The sequence below is a fragment of the Oncorhynchus mykiss genome, chromosome 6 (assembly GCF_013265735.2).
Source record: "Oncorhynchus mykiss isolate Arlee chromosome 6, USDA_OmykA_1.1, whole genome shotgun sequence".
Lineage (NCBI taxonomy): Eukaryota > Metazoa > Chordata > Actinopteri > Salmoniformes > Salmonidae > Oncorhynchus > Oncorhynchus mykiss.
In genome coordinates, this window is record NC_048570.1 from 36,203,641 (window position 1) to 36,224,881 (window position 21,241).

General features: G+C 42.6%; 2 protein-coding genes across 5 annotated transcripts in view; both read left to right on the top strand.

Annotated features, from left to right (window-relative positions):
• Positions 1-251: 251 nt before the first annotated feature.
• On the top strand, positions 252-10,236 carry LOC110525861 (AP-3 complex subunit mu-2). 3 transcript variants are annotated; one of them, XM_021606332.2, is made up of 10 exons: positions 270-407; positions 521-619; positions 891-1,168; positions 2,493-2,664; positions 2,960-3,097; positions 3,234-3,319; positions 6,634-6,767; positions 8,768-8,975; positions 9,200-9,344; positions 10,069-10,236. In XM_021606332.2, the coding sequence occupies exons 3-10, from the start codon at positions 896-898 to the stop codon at positions 10,167-10,169; spliced, it is 1,257 nt and encodes a 418-aa protein (XP_021462007.1). In that variant the 5' UTR covers positions 270-407; positions 521-619; positions 891-895; the 3' UTR covers positions 10,170-10,236. The 3 variants fall into 3 exon arrangements, with proteins under 3 accessions (XP_021462006.1, XP_021462007.1, XP_036835912.1); XM_021606331.2 differs by lacking the exon at positions 521-619 and having other exon boundaries at positions 252-407; XM_036980017.1 differs by lacking the exons at positions 270-407; positions 521-619 and adding an exon at positions 736-754.
• Positions 10,237-10,262: 26 nt separating this feature from the next.
• Positions 10,263-21,241, top strand: part of LOC110525859 (methylcytosine dioxygenase tet3) — a 61,046-nt gene continuing 50,067 nt past the window's right edge. For both annotated transcript variants that reach the window (XM_036980012.1, XM_036980013.1), the window contains exons 1-2: positions 10,263-12,367; positions 14,599-15,354. In XM_036980012.1, coding sequence (XP_036835907.1) covers positions 14,965-15,354 — 390 coding nt within the window. In that variant the 5' untranslated portion in view covers positions 10,263-12,367; positions 14,599-14,964. The remainder of the gene's footprint in view (positions 12,368-14,598; positions 15,355-21,241) is intronic.

A 21,241-nucleotide genomic window follows, 5' to 3' on the forward strand; every position in this document is an offset into this window, starting at 1 on the left:
TATTTTCCATTACATTTTATTCATTGGAAATATATATATTTTGTATCCACAAAATGTATCCACAAAATGAAATCTGATATGATCCGTGGACGATGTCTTGACACAAAATGTCAGACACGACGGTGCCGTTTAGCCAATCAAGGTGCATGTTCAGCCTGTGTTTACTGGACGTTGTCCAATTACAATTGAGTTCCGAGTGGTACTGACAGGCACGAACCTCCGCACTATGGACCAATCGCTATTTGGGAGAGGAGGGCATTCTTGCTTTTTTTCGTCTCCGATTGGTCCTATCTGGTGTCAGATTTATCGTCATTCAGGCCAGCTAACTGAGAACAAGCGACGGCCTTCTCTAATCTTTCATTGAAAAAAGACGAAGGCGAGACGAAAACACAAATAGATTGACACCGGTAAGTAATTACACGTTATGAATATAAGGAATAGCACTAAAATATTGAGCGCAAGCCATGAATAATTCCGTTTTCATCATCGCTGTATGACGGCGCTCGCCTGCTGTCACAAGACAACGGTGAGGAGGGGATGTTGTAAGAATACAGAGGCAGGCCTATCGTCCAGTAAAACACCATATATCACCATCATCTGTAGTCATCTTATTTCACAGGTTCGTGTGCATGCCTACTGATATTACGGCCGTCCACGGCGGAACCCGATAGCACAGCCGAATATTTAATGAAACGGTGTGACCTGTCCTATCCCTTTCTCCACATCACAAGTTACATTGTCACTCATCATATATGTATGTCTATATTGAGAGTACCACAAGCGCTGTGTAACTCAAATGTATATTGTATTCCAACTGCATGGATGGTATAGCTAGAATCGTTTTAGAGTCGCTAGCTAAATATTTGTTATTTTTCTGTCTCACCCTCCAGCCAAAATGATCCACAGCCTGTTCCTCGTGAACTCCTCGGGGGACATTTTCCTGGAGAAGCACTGGAAGAGCGTTGTGAGCCGCTCCGTGTGCGACTACTTTTTCGAGGCGCAAGAGCGCGCTAGCGAGCCAGAGAACGTGCCCCCAGTCATCCCGACCCCACACCACTACCTAATCAGTGTGCTAAGGCACCGCATTTACTTTGTGGCAGTTATCCAGAGCGAGGTGCCGCCGCTCTTTGTCATTGAGTTCTTACACAGGGTGGTTGATACATTCCAGGTTTGTACTTGAACTTGGTATACTTACTTTTCGTCCATTCACTTTCACTTTCACACAGGTTGTTAATCACCTTGGTGCGTTCCTAAATTCACTCTGGAGTGCCAAGTGCGCTCCATGTGCTCAGGGCGTTTGTAAATTCAGAGAGTTGTCAGTTCGTAAATTCAGAGCCTTTTGCTCTCGCACTTTTTTTCAATTTTCGCATAAAATGACATTCCCAACTCTCCCGGTAGCTCAGTACCTGAAGCAAGGATATGCATATTCTTGATACCATTTGAAAGGAAACACTTGTGAAAATGTGAAATTCATGTAGTAGAATATAACACATTAGATTTGGTAAAAGATAATACAAACAAAAAAAAACATTTTTTTTAAATATGTTTTGTTTTTGTTCAATCATCTTTGAAATGCAAGAGAAAGGCCATACATTGGGATAGCATTCTAGGTGTAATTTAGATGTTGTCCACAAGAGTGTGTGTGCAAAAGGTTTTGGGGGGTGGGGTCAAACTGTAGAACCAAGCAGGGTCAAACTGTAGAACCCAGTTCCTACATTTAAATATAAAAATCAATTTTATCTCTGGGACCCTCAGGATGACAAATCAGAGCAAGAATGTAAGTACATTATTTAACTTCAGAGGTGAATGTATCAAACCAGTTGTCATGATAAAAGTGTTTTGCTGTGCACTATCCTCAAACAATAGCATGGTATTTTTTTTTGCTCTTTCTGCCCATATTAAACATGTCTATGTCCCGGAATTAGCTGTTTACAACGTCATTCTAGTCACATTATCGCAAATTGAGCAACAACTGTCCTGGGTTAGGGACACTGATCCCGTAGAGGTTTTAACTGACTAAAGTTAGTTAGCTACTTCCAGACATAAATGAGAGAACACCTCACTCTGAACAGATCTTTCACCCTAGCAGAGCTTGTTAGGCTGTTTTCATGTTATCCAGAGCTTTGGTGACTACCTGTGCTGCTGGCAACAATTTAATTACGCTTTTTGCTGACGTTTACTGACACCGGCCATATATTCAACGGGTGTTGAGCGTTCGTAAATGCATCAGTTATTCTGCGCTCTAGCACACTCAAAAGAGAGTGCTTTGAAATCAGAGTAGATGGCCAGAGGGAATTTACAAATGCACCCTAAGTCTACCTTGCAATGTAATCCAACTGTTTCTTTGAGTTACTGATTGTCTTATTGTTAAGTTAAAGTGTTACTTTTTAAAATGTTGTAATTCATTTAGTGAAAAATCTCTTCTCACTCTTCATTCCCTCAACTGATCCCTCCCTCCCCTGGCCTCTCACTCCCTCCCTCCCTGTTGTCAGGACTACTTTGGGGTGTGCACGGAGGCAGCGATCAAGGACAATGTGGTGGTAGTATATGAGCTACTAGAGGAGATGCTGGACAATGGTTTCCCCCTGGCCACAGAGTCCAATATCCTCAAAGAGCTCATCAAGCCGCCCACCATCCTGCGCACAGTGGTCAACACCATCACAGGTACCTGAAGATGACTAAGTTTGCCTCTGCACAGTCACTATGTCATCACTTTTTCCTGACCATAACAACCTCAACACCCTAGTATTACACAACGCAACTTGACCAGGAAAAACTCTGGCCCCTTAGTCATGACATATGTGTTCATCAATAGTTCTATTTATTTACAGATTATTGGCAGTGGGAGTTGGCTATGATTTGTTTTTAAACTTTGCATCTAGACCCATGTCACTGTACACAACTATCTGAATGTGTGCATCCTGTTTGTGTGTCATTATATTTGACTGTTGTTTTGTAGGCAGTACCAATGTAGGGGAGCAGCTCCCTACTGGCCAGTTGTCCGTGGTGCCATGGCGACGCACTGGAGTGAAGTACACAAACAACGAGGCCTACTTTGATGTAGTGGAGGAGATTGATGCCATAATCGATAAATCAGGTATGGTAGGCATACTGCCCCATCACGCTCTCCTGTAAATCTATCCTGACCCATTAAAAATAACCAACACAGAATTTGACTTTCTGATTGAGTTGTTCTCTCTCTCCATCTCTCTGTTTCTCTCACACACTGTTAGGCTCCACTATCACAGCAGAGATCCAGGGGGTGATTGATGCCTGTGTGAAATTAACAGGCATGCCTGACCTCACTCTCTCGTTCATGGTGAGTCCTCTCTTTCGCTCAGTCTCTCTAGCCCAGGGGCGGGCAGTCATTTTGTCTCGAGGGCCACATCGTGATTACGAAATTCCATATTTTTTTGGGGGGGGGGGGGCAATTTGTTTCCTCAAATGCATTACGGGCCAGAAAAAAATTGCAGTTATTTTAAAATATAGGTTCATGATCATTTTGGCATGCTTTCTATCTGTACTGAGCAAAAAATAGGTAAAAGGCACCATGTAAAGTGTTAGTCCCATGTTTCATGAGCTGCAATAATATATCCCAGAAAATTCCATACGCCCAAAAAGCTTATTTTTCTCAAGTAAAAGGCCACTCTCTAAAATGTGCAGTTCTGTCACCCAACACAATGCCACAGATGTCTCAAGTTTTGAGGGACTATGCAATTGGCATGCTGACTGCAGGAATGACCACCAGAGCTGTTCCCAGATAATTGAATGGTCATTTCTCTACCATAAGCCGCCTCCAACATCATTTTAGAGAATTTGGCAGTACGTCCAAACAACCTCACAACCGCAGACCACGGGTAACCACGCTAGCCCAGGACCTCCACACCCGGCTTCTTCACCTGCGGGATTGTCTGAGACCAGCCACCCGGACAGCTGATGAAACTGAGGAGTATTTCTGTCTGTAAGAAATCAATTTTTGTGGGGAAAAGCTCATTCTGATTAGCTGGGCCTGGCTCCCAAGTGCGTGGGCCTATGCCCTCCCAGTCCTACCCATGGCAGCGCCCCTGCCCAGTCATGTGAAATCCATAGATGAGGGCCTAATGAATTGATTTCAGTTGACTGATTTCCTTATATGAACTGTAACTCAGTGAAATTGTTGCGTTTTTGTTCAGTATAATTTAAGATGTTCAAGAGTGTTTTTAAAAATATTTTTTTACCACAAATAATATTTACATTTGTCTCTACACACCATCATTTTGTATTTGAGATCACATTATTTATGAGGCGACAGAACAGAATGTCACCTTCTTTTTGTAGTGCTATTTTCATACCTGTTATACCATTTTAGAAATGAATGCATTTTGTATCTAGTCCCCATTTTTGAGGATGTCATAAGTATTTGGACAAATTCACTTATTTTTTTAGAACTTTTTGGATGTGTTGGGCCCAATAGAAATGAATGGTAAATTATATGTTGTCATTTTGTAGTCACTTATTGTAAATACGAATATAATATCTTGGGCGCAGTGGTATTGAGGAGTCACTGCAGACCCGGGTTTGACCCCGGGCTGTGTCGAGGCCGGCCACGACCAGGAGACCCATGATGGGGCGCACAATTGGCCCAGCATCATCCGGGTTAGGGGAGGATTTGGCCAGCCGGGATGTCCTTATCGCTAGAGCGCGATGGGAATCCTGTGGCCGGCCCGGGCGCATGCACGCTGACACGGTTGCCAGTTGTACTGTGTTTCCTCTGACACATCGGTGCGGCTGGCTTCTGGGTTAAGTGAGCAGTGTGTCAAGAAGCAGTGCAGCTTGGCAGGGTCGTGTTTCGGAGGACGCATTGGCTCTCGACCTTCACCTCTCCTGAGTCCTTACGGGAGTTGCAGCGATGGGACAAGACTGTAACCACCAATTTGTATGTCAATATAAAAAAAATGTAATTCAAAATTTGATTTAGAATATATTTCTGAACACTTTACATTAATGTTGATGCTACCATGATTATGGATAATTCTGAATTAATCATGTTTAATGATCAGTGGAAAGTACAGATGCACAAAAATACTACATGACAAAATGCTTCCTGAACATCTCATTCCAAAATCATGGACATTAATATTGAGTTGCCCCCCCTTTTGCTGCTATGACAGCCTCCACTCTTCTGGGAAGGCTTTCCACTAAATGCAGGGACTTGCTTCCATTCAGCCACAAAAGCATTAGTGAGGTCGGGCACTGATGTTGAGCGATTAGGCCAGGCTCGCAGTCAGCGTTCCAATTCGATTCGTCTGTCAGACTGCCAGATGGTGAAGCGTGATTCATCACTCCAGAGAACACGTTTCCACTGCTCCAGAGTCCAATGGAGGCAAGCTTTACACCACTCCAGACGATGCTTGGCATTGCGCATGGTGATCTTCGGCTTGTGTGTGGCTGCTCGGAAATGGAAGCCAATTTCATGAAGCTCCCGACAAATAGTTATTGTGCTGGCGTTGCTTCCAGAGGCCGTTTGGATCTCTGTAGTTAGTGTTGCAACTTAGGACAGACCATTTTTATGCGCTTCAGCACTCTGCGGTCCCGTTCTGTGAGCTTTTGTGGCCTACCTCTTCGCAGCTGAGCCGTTGTTGCTCCTAGACTTTCACACTTCACAAAACAGCACACACAGTTGACTGTGGCAGCTCTAGCAGGGCAGTAATTTTAAGAACTGACTTGTTGGAAAGGTGGCATCCTATGACTGTGCCACATTGAATGTCATTGAGCTCTCCAGTAAGGCAATTCTACTGCCAATTGTTGTCTATGGAGATTGCATGGCTGTGTGCTTGATTTCATACTTTTGTGTATATATAGCGTATCATGCCCCTAAAACCTCCTACCATTACCAGCCAATAACAGCAGAGGTTAACATTTTTTTTTTGGGGGGGGGGGGGATTTATGCCTCTAACTTTCTCACTCGTAGTTATTCAGGATTTGTTCATGAATATCTGTAGTCATGGTAGCATCCATATTAATGTAGAAGTCAAAATAAATACGCAGAGGAGTGTGAATGTATGTACAGTACCAGTCAAAAGTTTGGGGAGACCTACTCATTCAAGGGTTTTTCTTTATTTTGACTATTTTCTACATTGTAGAATAATAGTGAAGACATCAAAACTATGAAATAACACATGGAATAATGTAGTAACCAAAAAAGTGTTAAACAAATCAAAATAGATTTGAGATTCTTCAAAGTAGCCACCCTTTGCCTTGATGACAGCTTTGCACACTCTTGGCATTCTCTCAACCAGCTTCATGAGAAATGCTTTTCCAACAGTCTTGAAGGAGTTCCCACATATGCTGAGCAATGAGTAGGTGTGTCCAAACTTTTGACTGGTACTATATGTTTATTTTATTTATTAGAATTTTTTTATTATACATTTTTTTTTTACTCAAACCTCCCGCTGAACAGATTGAATGGGCTGGCGAGCCGGATCCTCTGTAGCCAATCGTTTATCTCCAATCCTGTCCCCTGCAAATAGCCGATCACTCTCTGCCTCTCTGTATGACATACTGAAGTTAACTGTGTCAAAATGGTCCTATCGGTTTCTGTCACTCCCACTCTCTTTCTCTCTGTCTTGATACCCCTGTTTGATCCTGTCACAGAACCCTCGTCTGCTGGATGATGTGAGCTTCCACCCGTGTGTGAGGTTCAAGCGCTGGGAAGCGGAGAGGATCCTCTCCTTCATCCCCCCAGATGGAAACTTCCGGCTGCTCTCCTACCACGTCAGCTCCCAGAAGTCAGTAGCTCTGTTCTCCTCTATTCTTCTGCTCTGTTTTCTCAGGCTTTACACTGGCTTTAAAATATTATACCACATACAGTGCCTTAACTAGTATTTGTCCCGTTTCTGATTTTCTCTATTTATGCATTTTTTTTTAATACTGGATGTTATCAGATCTTCAACCAAAAATATGTGGTAATGGTAAATGGAACATAAGTTTACAAATAACAAAACAAAGATACTTATTTAACAAAGTTATGCAAAATCCAATTCCCTTGTGTGAAAAAAGTAATTGCCCCTTACACTCAATAACTGGTTGTGCCACCTTTAGCTGCAATGACTACAACCAAATGCCTCCTGTAGTAGTTGATCAGTCTCACATCGCTGTGGAGGACTTTTGGCCCACTCTTGTCACTGAGTTAACTTCTTTAACTCATTGACATTTGTGGGTTTTCAAGCATGAACTGCTCGTTTCAAGTCCTGCCACATCATCTTAATTGAGATTATGTCTGGACTTTGACTAGGCCATTCCAAAACTTAAAATTTGTTGCTTTTGCACCATTTTCATGTTGACTTGATTGTGTCTTGGATCATTGTCTTTCTGCATGTCCCACACCGATCTCAACAAACCATTTCTGTATGGACCTCGCTTCTAGAATGTCATTGTATGCAGTAGCGCTAAGATTTCCCTTCACTGGAACTAAGGGGCCTAAACCGAACCATGAAAGTCGGCCCCAGACCATTATTCCTCCTCCGCCAAACTTTAGTTGGCACTATGCATTCGAACAGGTAGCGTTCTCCTGGCATCCACCAAATCCAGATTCGTCCATTGGACTGCCAGATGGTGAAGCGTTTCTACTGCTCCCGAGTCCAATAGCGGCGAGCTTTACACCACTCCAACCAACGCTTGGCATTACGCATGATGATCTTATGCTTATGTGCGGCTGCACGGTCATGGAAACTCATTTCATGAAGCTCCTGATGAACAGTTATTGTGCTGCTGTTGCTTCCAGAGGCAATTTGGATCTCGGTAGTGAGTGTTGCAACTGAGGATAGATGATTTTTATGCGTTTCAGTACTTGCCGTTCTCATTCTGTGAGCTTGTGTGCCCTACCACTTCGCGACTGAGCCGTTGTTGCTCCTAGACGTTTCCGCTACACAATAACAGCACTTACAGTTGACCAGGGCAGCTCTAGCAGGGCATGAATTTGTCAAACTGACTTGTTGGAAAGTTGGCATCCTATGACGGTGCCACATTGAACGTTTCTGAGCTCTTCAGTACAGGCCATTCTACTGCCAAAGTTTGTCATGGGACGTTGCATTGCTGTGTGCTCAATTTTATAAACCTGTCAGCATCTGGTGTGGCTGAAATAGCCAAATCCACTCATTTGAAGGGGTGTCCACATAGTCTTGGCCATGTCGTGCATGTGCTTAAGGCATAACACACACGTCTGCTTGCTTCCCATTTTCTGAATGTTGACTTTTTCTTGTCGTTGTCTTAATTTTAGTCTCCACCCATTAAGGTCAGCAAGGTATTTCAAAGTAAATTGACATCGTAGTTGTGACTCGACCCAAAACTCGAGTTGTTGTTAAAGTGTTAGCTAGATGAAGACCCGTGTTTGGTTGAGTGTTTACATGAATTATCAAATTGATGTTTTTATTCACAAAACATCCATTTGACAAAGCATTAGATGTAAGTAGTATAGTTTTTAGGAATGTAGTGCAGTACTGTACGTGTCTTGGTATAGATTGGATCATTATCTCTTGTGGTTTTTGCGATATTTGTCGCCAATGCCAGTATGACCCGGACAGTTTACATTTGTATTTCCACATTTTTAGTAAGAAGTTTCACATTTTTAAAAGTTGTAATAACAAACTGACATCTGAGCAGAAAATGATTCACTTGTTTAATTTAGTCCTAGTCACTGTTACACTTTGTTCAGTGTGCTCTGGGATGTTTTTGTCTCGGTGTCTGTCCTACTTGTGTTATTCTGACACTCTCTGTGTCTGCCCCTCAGTCTGGTGGCCATCCCAGTGTACGTCAAGCACAACATCACGTTCAGGGAGGGTAGTTCTCAGGGCCGCTTTGAGCTGACCCTGGGCCCCAAGCAGACCATGGGGAAGGGAGTAGAGGCTGTTCTGGTCAGCAGCCAGCTGCCCCGCGGAGTTCTCAACACCAACCTCAACCCCACCCAGGGGACATACACCTTCGACCCTGTCACTAAGGTAAGGTGGTGGGGAAGGGAGTGCATGTATGCGTGCGTGTGTGCCGATATGGATTAACCCGACCAGGTGGTGGTGTATGCTGTAAACTTACATAAGGGTCAGTGGTCATACATTCCATGGAATGGTTGATTTCTCCCCCCACCCACCTCTGTGTATTCATAATTATACCCTTCTCCCTATGTGGGGTAATAACATTGTGAGGATATTGTGTTGTCCCTTTGCAGCTCCTGTCGTGGGACGTGGGTAAGATCAACCCTCAGAAACTGCCGAGTCTAAAAGGCTCTATGAGCCTGCAGGCAGGGGCCTCCAAGCCAGACGAGAACCCCACCATCAACATCCAGTTCAAGATCCAACAGTCGGCCCTCTCTGGTAAAACACACACACACACACACACACAGGTAGCTTCGAGGTTAGAGTGTTGGGCCAGTAACCGAAAGGTTGCTGGTTCAAATACTGGAGCTGACAAGGTAAAAAAATAATTTGCTCTGCCCTTGAGCAAGGCACTTAATCCTAATTGCTCCAGGGGGGCTGTACAATGGTGACCCTGGCCGTGACCCCGCAGGTGTCAGTGGAAGTTGGTATATGCAACAACAACAAAAATACATTACACAATTGTGTTTAACAGACTAATATAAGAACCCCCACAAATTATTAGTAGTATACACACACCTTTATCATAATTGGTTATTACACTCTAGAGTAGACGTTGCCACTTAGCAGCTGATTTAGTATCAGTTTACTTGACCCATAATCATTTCAGGGACTAAATAAATATCTAACCCTAGATCAGATCTTATTAATATTCTATCTACTAACTCCATATTACAAAGCATGCTCAGCAGACAATCACATGACATCCACACAGCTCATTCACAGTGACACCTTTTCCCATTAGATGGAAACAAGATACTCAATCTCTATTTAATCTATCTGATCCTCAGAGAGGTTTGTATCTGTTTCCAAAAGGGGTTTACGTGTATCTTACGACCCTTGCAGTGACCAAATCAATGTTTTATGTGACTTTCTGTAGAAATACATTTTGAATAGCAATGTGACACCTTTTCTCCTTTTTAATTTCCTTGTTCTTCTCCAGGACTGAAGGTGAATCGGTTGGATATGTACGGGGAGAAGTACAAGCCATTCAAAGGCATCAAGTACATGACCAAAGCTGGCAAATTCCAGGTCCGGACATAGAGGCTTGAGTCGTCACTCTCTGGCCTCTGCACCACTACTGTACAACAGATAGGAGGTGGTTTCAGATGGGGGGGGGGGGGGGGGGGGGGGGGGGGGGGGTTGTGTGTGGCTATGATGCATTCCCTGTGTAAATGCATTTCAGGATTTATCCTCACAAACTAGAGGCTCTGCTGTCTAACTGAACTACTACAGAATGTGTGACGCGACACACAAAATCCTGTTTTTAATGGAGTTGTTTGCACTGTCAAATGTGTTAGTTATGAGGTTACCAGTCTCAGTGTAGCTACGGCTTTTGTAGCAGGCCTAAGATGGGTATCTCTGTTGTCATTTCTGGTTCTCTTTCCAAGCTCTTTGCTATCCTTTTGAGTTCCTCTTGTGAGTGAGAATGGCAGGCAAACCGGTTTATGTGCTTCCCTCAGATGTGTCACTACAGTCTACTGCTAGTACCCTTTTTCTCGTGCTTCAATCAATTCCTTATCATCAACATTGCCCAGAGTTTCTTCTGGTCAGGTCACATGGCCAGGAAACACTCCTGGTGCTACTTCTATTACATTCCTATGTTATTCCTCGGTCCCCTTGGTATTTTCTACCCTCACTTATTCCGAAACTCCCCCGTTTCCTGAATTTTTCTTCTCAGTCCTCCGAACCATGTTTATGGATTTGTCTGTTTGCCTGTCTGTCATCAACACTGAAGTCAACACATTAGAGTTTGAGAATGTGACATGAAATCCCTTCCCCTGAATTATGCACAACCATATTCATTGTTTTATCATCAGTTAATACTGTATGTGTAACCATGTCCTTCCATATCACATCTAACGGTTGTATTATGCTGGGTGATATGTTACTGCTTTTCTCTCTTTATATCATGTAAGGTGTCATGTTGAGCACTTTGCTGTGGCCTACCTGAAGTTTTGTCCACCTTAATCACTCTTGATTACCTTTTTTTTAAATGATTATTTATTGACCAATGATTGATCAGGGACTGAATCCTGATCCAAGCACAAGCCTATACTGTATAGCCCTATTATATAATGCAGCACAGATGTATCTTTATTACTCTATACTGACTGACGTACTACCGTTTGATGACGATGGGTTGCCCTATCAAGAATGTTTAAAGGTTTGCTTTTGTGTTTGCGGCTTTTGTTTGTGTGTCTGTCAAATGAATTCAAACTTGAGTTTTACAATGGTATGATATTAAAGATTTAAGAATTGATATGATATACCCTGAATTATCGGGTTAATTTTGGTCCTCTCAGTTAGTGGCTACTTGGTAACGACCACAATGTAGTCGGTGTAGATCGATCTGGCCAACTGTTTCTACATGTCTGTAACTTCAAACACATTTCTGTCATGATATCTTGTTATGAGAGGCCATTAATGAAGATGTATGGGAGCTTTTAATGTTTTTGGTTTGATGAACTAAGTGATGAACACACGGTGTGGGTTGTGCTTCTTTTCTATCCCACGTCATGGGTAGGCTACAACGAACATTCCTCTCAATTTATTCGATCTTTGAATTCCACAGATATTCCAAACTTAACAGTTCGACAAATAGCCCACACCAGTTACTATTATGTGGGAAATGACTTCATGGCAAATACCAATTTTCATCATTTTGATTAGGAGGACATAGCCCATCTCATATTTGTTTTCTTACTTTCTAAAAAAGAATCCCATGATTTATAACTAATGTAATTTCATGTTTTCATTTTGAGGGTTTGTGTGTAAAACGTAAAAATGTGTACTGTCTGAGATGAGAATGACGTCATAGGGAGAAGCGTTAACCCGGTTGTTCCACTGTGTGTATCGAACTCCACTCCGTAATTTGCTGATCACTTTAAGCGCTCCACAACGTTTTCTGCTATTATTTTCTTCGTCTTTTAACTCTAACCAGACCTCGGACCTTCAACGAGTCACTAAGTGAAAAACTGTGTAAAAGAATCGCGCATTTTCTCAAAGTTTATTGGCTACGTTTTGTTTTTATTCTGGGAGTTGAGTTGCTTTTTATGTTACTGTTCCACTGCAATTTTTGCATAATTTTTCTCATAATTCACCTTCGAACAACTTTTCAATAATAATATCTAGACGTTTGCTTTGCCTTTGAAGGTGGAGTTTATGCTGTTTTATTTTTATAAACTTTATCTAAGGTATAAAAAAAATCGAGGGATTTAAAGACCCACCCGTCAAACTTGGTATGTATCCTATCTCTTGAGATATTTCTCTATTTCCTTTCTGTGGCCATCAGCCTTTCCAATAGCCTAACAGCTTGTTGTCGAAATAAATCTGGATGTGTATTCCACCAAATGAAAGTGAGTAGTATCTCATCAGTAAAGCAATTAGTCAAATACACATTGGGCCCACTGATAAACTCCCATTATTTAATGTGTGCGACTTCACACATGCCTTAACAGATTTATGTGTTCTGTTTGACAGATATTGAGGTTTATGTAAATGTATTGATACCATCTAATTGTGTATTGTTTTATCTGATGTTTTTCTCACTTTTTATCCTTTGATCATTGTTCTTGTCTATTTGATCCCGGGAGTGATATTTTAAAAGTCGATTTGAAGTTCTTTCCCCTCCAACCCCTTTAACTGACACTTCAATAAACTATTGACAAAGTGTTTAATACACGAGTTAAACCATCGTTGGTTATAATAATGGGACTGTGTACCAGTCTTGTACAGCGCTGGAGTTTGCCTCCAGTTAAAGCACCCGGTATAAATTGCTGAATAAGCCATGTGCTTATTTGGGAAGTAGGGTAGTGGAGCGCGTGTTGCATTGTGGCAACGTGCCATTGCATCTGATTCTGCACAAGACTTTCACAGGAAAGTAGCCTAATTAATACCCGTTGCCAAATACTGTCTAATTGTGTGGCTAGGCCTATATTAGCGAGCATGTCAGGTCTCATTGGATAGCCTATATTTAGGCTTTTTCTTAACGATTTTTCCATTCCAGCATAATTATTTTTTTGTTGAATATTGGTTTTTGCACACAACCAAACAAGACAAAAATAAACTAATATTTCACCCTGTATTTACGCTCAGTATGCATGGTGAATTTACGCTCACCTGTCCATAGGCACTTCATTTGGCGTCTATATATTTGCATTGATGATGCATAGGCTTCCTAAAAAGGTTGTAGATGTATTTATTTTTTTGGACAACAATAGGGGTCGATGAAGCCTAGGCTTGGATGTAGAAGATTGACACCCAATATGCAGACTTTTAGGTCTCTATCGTGCCTAATAAATGAAGTAAAACTTCATGTGATTGGTTTGTATCAGAGAGCTTGGGACTAAAAGGTTCATTTTGCAAAACGATGATTCTGATATAATTGGCTTTACATTACCGAACCCTCATTGGTTTGAATGGTGTCAGCATTTTTAAAAATATATATTGTATTCTTTTGAACTTAACAACATGAATTGGGTTATTTAAAGCACTATATAGGTAGAGAACATTGAATAAAACAAGGCTATGCCAAAAACACTTTTTAAAATAAAAATGCAGATAGAACCTTAGTCCCAAGTTCTCATAATGACACACTGTTCCGTCTGAATAGTGGTTGTGACTAATGTTGCAATAATAACGACTTTGTAACAATGTTTGGGACGACTGACAACATTGCAAAACTAAAGTAAGAAAGTAACTAGTGGGTTCCCTATCGCAAAAATAAAGTCTTCACCTCATCTGCGGATTTGCACAACTGAAAAGCATCCTCTTCATGTCATTCGAATTCCAGACACGTTGACAATATTAGGGGGCCTGATAATAAGTCGTCAAAGCACGTTCAATTAGAAAGGAGAATTATACATTTCTGAGTGTATCCTATCTTTGTATATGCAAAGTATGAAACAAAATGCTACCGCAGTGATTCAACGTCGGCGTAGGCCTGCTGCCGTGGAGAAACAATTTGGCTACACCGGGTGTATCGACGCAGTTAAAACGTTTCAGTTTAATGAGTCTGACTGCAGAACAAAGAGCTCGGTCGCGGGCATCAACGAAACTCCCTTTCTCATTCATACAGGACAAACAAAGCCCCCTCCTCGTGGGGAGGGATCGCCATTATAGAACTCGGCATTTTTCTCAATTTGCACGTAGGCCCATATCGACCCATGTGCATTTCATCTGCCTGTGTAAGACTCCCAGACAATATTACAATAGACTGGCATCCCCAGACCTATCCATTTCTAATGACAGGTCTAGACTACTAATACCTATCCTGATGTGAGATTTATGTATTTCCCTATAAAGCAGTAATTGATACATTTGTGTGTGTTTGGGGGATGACTGGTGAATTTGTATTCTCATATTTTCTCTGTTTATTGGCCTACATGGAACACACACATTGCTATTGTCCATTGTAAGTAACTGTTCTCTCTTCCATATTTCTCTCCATGCTGTCTATTCCCACTTTCAGATAGCAACCAGGTAGGCTACTGCTGGATTGGCAAGACCAGACCATGTCTCCTCTCACACCTCCTCCCCTGCTGTGGTTATGGCTGACCCCTATCTGTCCCTCTGGGTAGCTGGGAAAGATGCCCTATCCCCAACGACCAATCTCATCCAGCAGGCCAACCAGGAGACTGACAGGACAGGATGGACTAGACTAGCATCTAGAAGTTGCGTTTGTCTCAGCCCTTCTCAGCTCTCACAACAACTACCTTCCCAACTCCAGAACTCTCCCATTAGACTACACTACTCTGTGTTGCTGCTGTTCTGTTTTTATCCCTCATATTGCTACCAGGACTGTGCAGCTAGGCTTTAGGCTGGACTGTCTGTCAGAATGCACAGGGCCAAGGGAGGGCCTGGCCCCCCACCCTTCCAGGACATCTATGAATTCTCCATGGACGGTGACGAGACCGGGGCCCAGATCTTTCTGCGGGGCCCGAGGGTAGCCATGGAGGGCCCAGCGGTGCCCCTGTCCCCTCACTCCGAATATATCCAGACTGAGCACCAGCAAGGCGGTCTCTTCTCTCTCAGGCACCCCGCCCATGGAGTGCCTCACGCTGGCCCTCAGGGTAAGAAGAGGAGGCGGTGCGGCGTGTGTGCACCCTGTATGCAGAAGGAGAATTGTGGCACCTGCAGCAACTGTATGAACCGTAAGATTGGGAAGCAGATATGTAAGCTGCGTAAATGTGACCAGCTGAAGAAGAAGGGACAAAAGGACAGCGAGGTGAGTGGAAATGAGACTGATTCCCAGTGGCTATTTCTCATAGCTCAGTGTGAGACTGATTCCCAGTGGCTATTTCTCATAGCTCAGTGTGAGACTTATTCCCAGTGGCTATTTCTCATAGCTCAGTGTGAGACTGATTCCCAGTGGCTATTTCTCATAGCTCAGTGTGAGACTTATTCCCAGTGGCTATTTCTCATAGCTCAGTGTGAGACTTATTCCCAGTGGCTATTTCTCATAGCTCAGTGTGAGACTTATTCCCAGTGGCTATTTCTCATAGCTCAGTGTGAGACTTATTCCCAGTGGCTATTTCTCATAGCTCAGTGTGAGACTTATTCCCAGTGGCTATTTCTCATAGCTCAGTGTGAGACTGTTTAGAGCTGATTGAGGGAAATTGAAGTTGAAAATGTTTACTAGAAAATGTCTCTCTAAGATATATGGCCCTAAAATGTAAGTGTCATGACCCATATAAGTTTAACAGTTTAAACATGAAAGGGTTTCTAGGTTTAGTTTGTATACAGATAACGACCATATGTGTACATACCACAGCAGAGGAGGATTGTATTTGGGTTCGATAACTGATGAATCACATTTATTTAAAAACAGCTAACTTTTAAAATGCATGCAGCTGGCTGTCTTAGAAGGTTTTCATCAGACCACCAAAGTCATGACAAGCTGACGTTAAAGCCCCTGTCTGGATCCCCTTGAACATCCTTTAGTTGTCAAATCTGGACATGCATCACCCCAAGGCCTGGTTAAATGAACAGTCCACCCAAATTACACATACAGTACACCTAATCTTGCCTATACCTTAAAGTTTACCTAGGAACAAACAGTGGTGGAGAGAGGGAGCCCTGAAGGCGTTCGCATGCTTCCCATCCGAAACAGTTCGGAAGAGTTTGTGCATGTATTAACAGTTTGTGATGTTTTTGTTTGTTTTGGTCTTTGGCAAGGGTTTAATCGGCTGTTCGTGCACACAACATTATTTCATGAGGCAAGTCGAAGTTGGGAGCCGAAGTCTACGCCCCTTCATCGGTCATTGGTCAACAGTAGGGATTCTTCAATGAGGTGTTCGTTGTCATTCAATGATAGCCGACTCGTTCTCATGCACATTTTTTCACTTGAGAAGTACTGTACCAAACATATTAGTTAGATGTAAAATTGCGCGACTAAGATCAACAAAAACGTCAAAATTAATGACATATTTCTTGAGTTATCTTAGATTAATTCGAACTGTTTTGGCTACGGCGTCTCAAGATGGACAAACGGTACTATTGCCGCATTTTTCTCATTTTTCAAGCATAGGTTTTTTAAGGGAGTATGGGAGCACACTCGTTCGGTTCGCCTAGCTGATTACGGCTAAGCCCCAGCCGAACCGAAGCATGCAGAAGAAGCCTTTAGTGTGCTCCAAATAGCATGAATGGACTCAGACTAAGTTGTTGAGCAACTAGAAGACCAGTCCTTGCCCCAAACAGACATTGTAAATCCGTTGGGGGAATTATTACTCAGCAGATTTCCAGCCTGTTTAAAAGTAATGGAAACAGGTGAGATATCCACTGAAGTGTGGGTATATGTTCATGTGCGCTATGTACATTCGTGGGTATAGAAAACTTGATATACATGTATTACAGAAGATTTGACTACATTCTATTTTGGTTTGACTGAGGTTTTATGCCAACGTCAGAACTGTCTCCGTTAGCTCTATTTGTGGAATAATTGAGATGAGGGTCGTGTTTGGTTTCTCCTTCCAGTCAACAAACAGCAGCAGTGTAGAATTCCTTCCAGCGCCCTCTGCGTTTTCTCCCCTGACCCCTGAGGCCCCGCACTGACACTCAGGGTGGGGGTTGACCTTAGGGCCAGGGCCGAGGAGGGATAGGGAGGGTGGGGGTTGACCTAAGGTCCAGGGCCACGGAGGGAGGAGGGGAGGCAGGGAGACAGGGACAGTGTGTGCGGTGCGTACACAGGATGGGGCTGAAAGGCAGGAGGACAGGAAGAATGTAAATAAATAGTCAGCAGTGAGGAGGAAGGGAGGAGGGCTCAGGAACAACTCTGAACTGGCTAGGGAAGGCCTTTTTCCCTCTGTGTGTGTGTTTCAGGATGGGGGGATGACTCTGTAGACAGGGACATGGATGACAGTAAGGACATGGTGGCCTGCAGCCTTGGGGACAGAGGGAAAGGTCTGAAGAGGGGGGAACAGGTTCAGTCAATCACAGGACATCTTGGCTTCCCTCCTGGACTGCCCTCCCCTGCTCGGTCACTCTGTCCCCTTTGTTTTCAGACACTCACTGTCCCAATCTGTGATTGGTTACCTAGACCTCACATGTGGTCATAGTTGAATGTGATTGGTTACCTAGACCTCACATGTGGTCATAGTTGAAGATGAGGTTCTTGGAGAGGAGTTGTAAATCCAGACTTTTTAGTAGTCCTGAGTGGGAATAACTTACGTTTATGGATTTATCCTAACTTATTGTCTTGCATTCACTTTTAGTAACTCCATATTCAGGGACTATACCATTTTTATAGCCTAACATTGTAGAAACGTCCAGCTATATCTAACATGATACTCATGTGGACATCTTCTATCTGTCTCAGAGAGGAATACAGAAGCAGCCCAGCTAGTGTTTATGGATTGGATATATGACCTTCCAGAGGTTCTCACTCAGTCCCATTGTTGTTAAAAGTAGAATGTTTATGGCCACCATAGATTATACCAGTGAACTCTAGGGGAACTCTTCCTCTATTCAACCTGCTGTTCAGTAGCTAGGGTCTGAACCATAGTAATAGTAACACTGACATGTAGCTGTCTTTCTGTCTCTTACTGTAGCTGCCTTTTTAGCTTTGTAAACTCAGCAAAAAAAAAAACGTCCTCTCACTGTCAACTGCATTTATTTTCAGCAAACTTAACTTGTGTAAATATTTGTATGAACATAACAAGATTCAACAACTGAGACATAAACGGAACAAGTTCCACAGACATGTGACTAACATAAATTGAATAATGTGTCCCTGAACAAAGGTGGGGTCAAAATCAAAAGTAACAGTCAGTATCTTTTATTTTATTTTATTTATTTTACCTTTATTTAACCAGGTAGGCAAGTTGAGAACAAGTTCTCATTTACAATTGCGACCTGGCCAAGATAAAGCAAAGCAGTTCGACAGATACAACAACACAGAGTTACACATGGAGTAAAACAAACATACAGTCAATAATAAAGTATAAACAAGTCTATATACAATGTGAGCAAATGAGGTGAGAAGGGAGGTAAAGGCAAAAAGGGCCTTGGTGGGAAGGTAAATGTGGCCACCAGCTGCATTAAGTACTGCAGTGCATCTCCTCCTCATGGACTGCACCAGATTTGCCAGTTCTTGCTGTGATATGTTACCCCACTCTTCTATCAAGGCACCTGCAAGTTTCTGGACATTTCCCTCAGTTCAACCTCTCTCAGCCTATTGCGGACAGTCTGAGCGCTGATGGAGGGATTGTGCGTTCCTGGTGTAATTCGGGCAGTTGTTGCCATCCTGTACCTGTCCTGCAGGTGTGATGTACGGATGTACCGATCCTGTGCAGGTGTTGTTACACATGGTCTGCCACTGCGAGGACGATCAGCTGTAGCGCTGTCTTAGGCGTCTCACAGTACAGACATTGCAATTTATTGCCCTGGCCACATCTGCAGTCCTCACGCCTCCTTGCAGCATGCCTAAGGCATGTTTAGGCAGATGAGCAGGGACCCTGGGCATCTTTCATTGGTGTTTCTCAGAGTCAGTTGAAATGCCTCTTTAGTGTCCTAAGTTTTCATAACTGTGACCTAATTGCTTTAAGCTGTTAGTGCCTTAATGACCATTTCACAGGTGCATGTTCATTAATTGTTTATGGTTCATTGAACAAGCATGGGAAACAGTGATGAAACCCTTTACAATGAAGATCTGTGAAGTTATTTGGATTTTTACGAATTATCTTTGAAGACAGGGTCCTGAAAAAGGGATGTTTCTTTTTTTGCTTAGTTTAGGTCTAGTTAAAAGTTAGACAAACAGTATGTACAGACGCGCTCAAATTAGTTTGTACCCTTAAAGCTCATTGAAATAATGCTTATTTCTTCCTGAAAAGTGATGAAATGTAAAGCTATTTTATCATGTATACTTGCATGCCTTTGGTATGTCATAGAATAAAGCAAAGAAGCTGTGAAAAGAGATGAATTATTGCCTATTCAACAAATATATTCTAAAATGGCCTGGACACATTTGTTGGTACCCCTTAGAAAAGATAATAAATATTTGGATTATAGTAATATTTCAAGCTCATTAGTTTATTTAATTAGTATCACACATATCTCCAATCTTGTAAATCAGTCGTTCAGCCTATTTAAAAGGAGAAAGGTAGTCACCGTGCAGTTTGGTATCATTGTGTGCACCACACTGAACATGGACCAGAGAAAGCAAAGGAGGAGATCAGAAAGGAAATCATAGACAAGCATGGTAAAGGTAAAGGCTACAAGACCATCTCCAAGCAGCTTGATATCACTGTGACAACAGTTGCAAATATTATTAGGAAGTTTAAGGTTCATGGAACTGTAGCCAACCTCCCTGGGAGCGGCCACAAAAGGAAAATCAACCCCGGATTGAACAGAAGGAGAGTGCGAATGGTAGAAAAAGAACCAAGGATAACTGCCAAAGAGATACGAGCTGAACTCCAAGGTGAAGGTACGTCAGTTTCTGATCGCACCATCCGTCGCTTTTTTGAGCGAAGGTGGCCTCCATGGAAGAAGACCCAGGAGGACTCCCCTTTTGAAAGAAAAACATAAAGCCAGACTGGAATTTGCTAAAATGCTGAGTCAAAAATGGAGCTTTTTGGCAAGTCACATCAGCTCTATGTTCACAGATGGAAAAGATGAAGCTTTCAAAGAAAAGAACACCATACCTACAGTGAAACATGGAGGCTGGGTTCTGTTTTGGGGCTGCTTTGCTGCGCCTGACACAGGGTGCCTTGAATCTGTGCAGAGCACAATGGAATCTCAGGACGATCAAGGCATTCTGGAGTGAAACGTACTGCCCAGTGTCAGAAAACCCTCTCTCTGTCAGTGTGCTCCCTCTCCGGCCTCTAGGTCACCAGGCTGCGCGTTATGGTGCACAGCTGTCACCATCGTAACGTTCACCTGGACTCTATCACTTCCCTGATTACCTTCCCTATATATGTCACTCTCTTTGGTTCCTTCCCCAGGTGTTTCAGTTTCATGTCTGTGTGCTGTTAGTGTTTCATGTTGTGTATTATGTTCCGTTTATTTTATTAAAACACTCACTCCCTGAACTTGCTTCCCGACTCTTAGCGCACAACGTTACGCTCTCAGTTGCAGGTCATGGGTCCTCCAACAGGATAATGACTCAAAACACACAGCTAAAAGCACCCAAGAATGGATAAGAACATAACATTAGACTATTCTGAAGTGGTCTTCTATGAGTCATGATCTGAGTCCTATCAAACATCTATTGAAAGAGCTGAAACTTGGCCCCCGTCAAACCTCAGACAGCTGGAGCGGTTTGCTCAGGAAGAGTGGGCCAAACGACCTGTTAACAGGTGCATACGTCTCATTGAGAGCCACAGAAAACATTTGATTGCAGTGATTGCCTCTAAAGGTTGTGCAACAAAATATTAGGTTAATGGTCTCCTAATTTTTGTCCATGCCATTTTCATTTTGTTTTATTATTTACAGTATTATGTTGAATAAAAAAATCAAAAGCAAAGTCTGATTTCTATTCAAAGTCTGATTTCTATTAAATATGGAATAAACAATGGTGGACGCCAAGTACTTTTGTCAGTTTCAAGTTATTTCAGAGAAAATTGTGCATTCTTCATTTTTTTGTGGAGGGGTACCAGCAAATTTGAGCACGTCTGTAT

What these genes read in the sequence shown, in the direction of transcription:
- LOC110525861 (XM_021606331.2), top strand. Translation starts at nt 896, where the DNA reads ATGATCCACAGCCTGTTCCTCGTGAACTCCTCGGGGGACATTTTCCTG. An exon ending in AGTGGTCAACACCATCACAG is followed by an intron (nt 2,665 to 2,959) that starts GTACCTGAAGAT and finishes GTTGTTTTGTAG; the next exon opens with GCAGTACCAATGTAGGGGAG. An exon ending in CCTTCGACCCTGTCACTAAG is followed by an intron (nt 8,976 to 9,199) that starts GTAAGGTGGTGG and finishes GTCCCTTTGCAG; the next exon opens with CTCCTGTCGTGGGACGTGGG.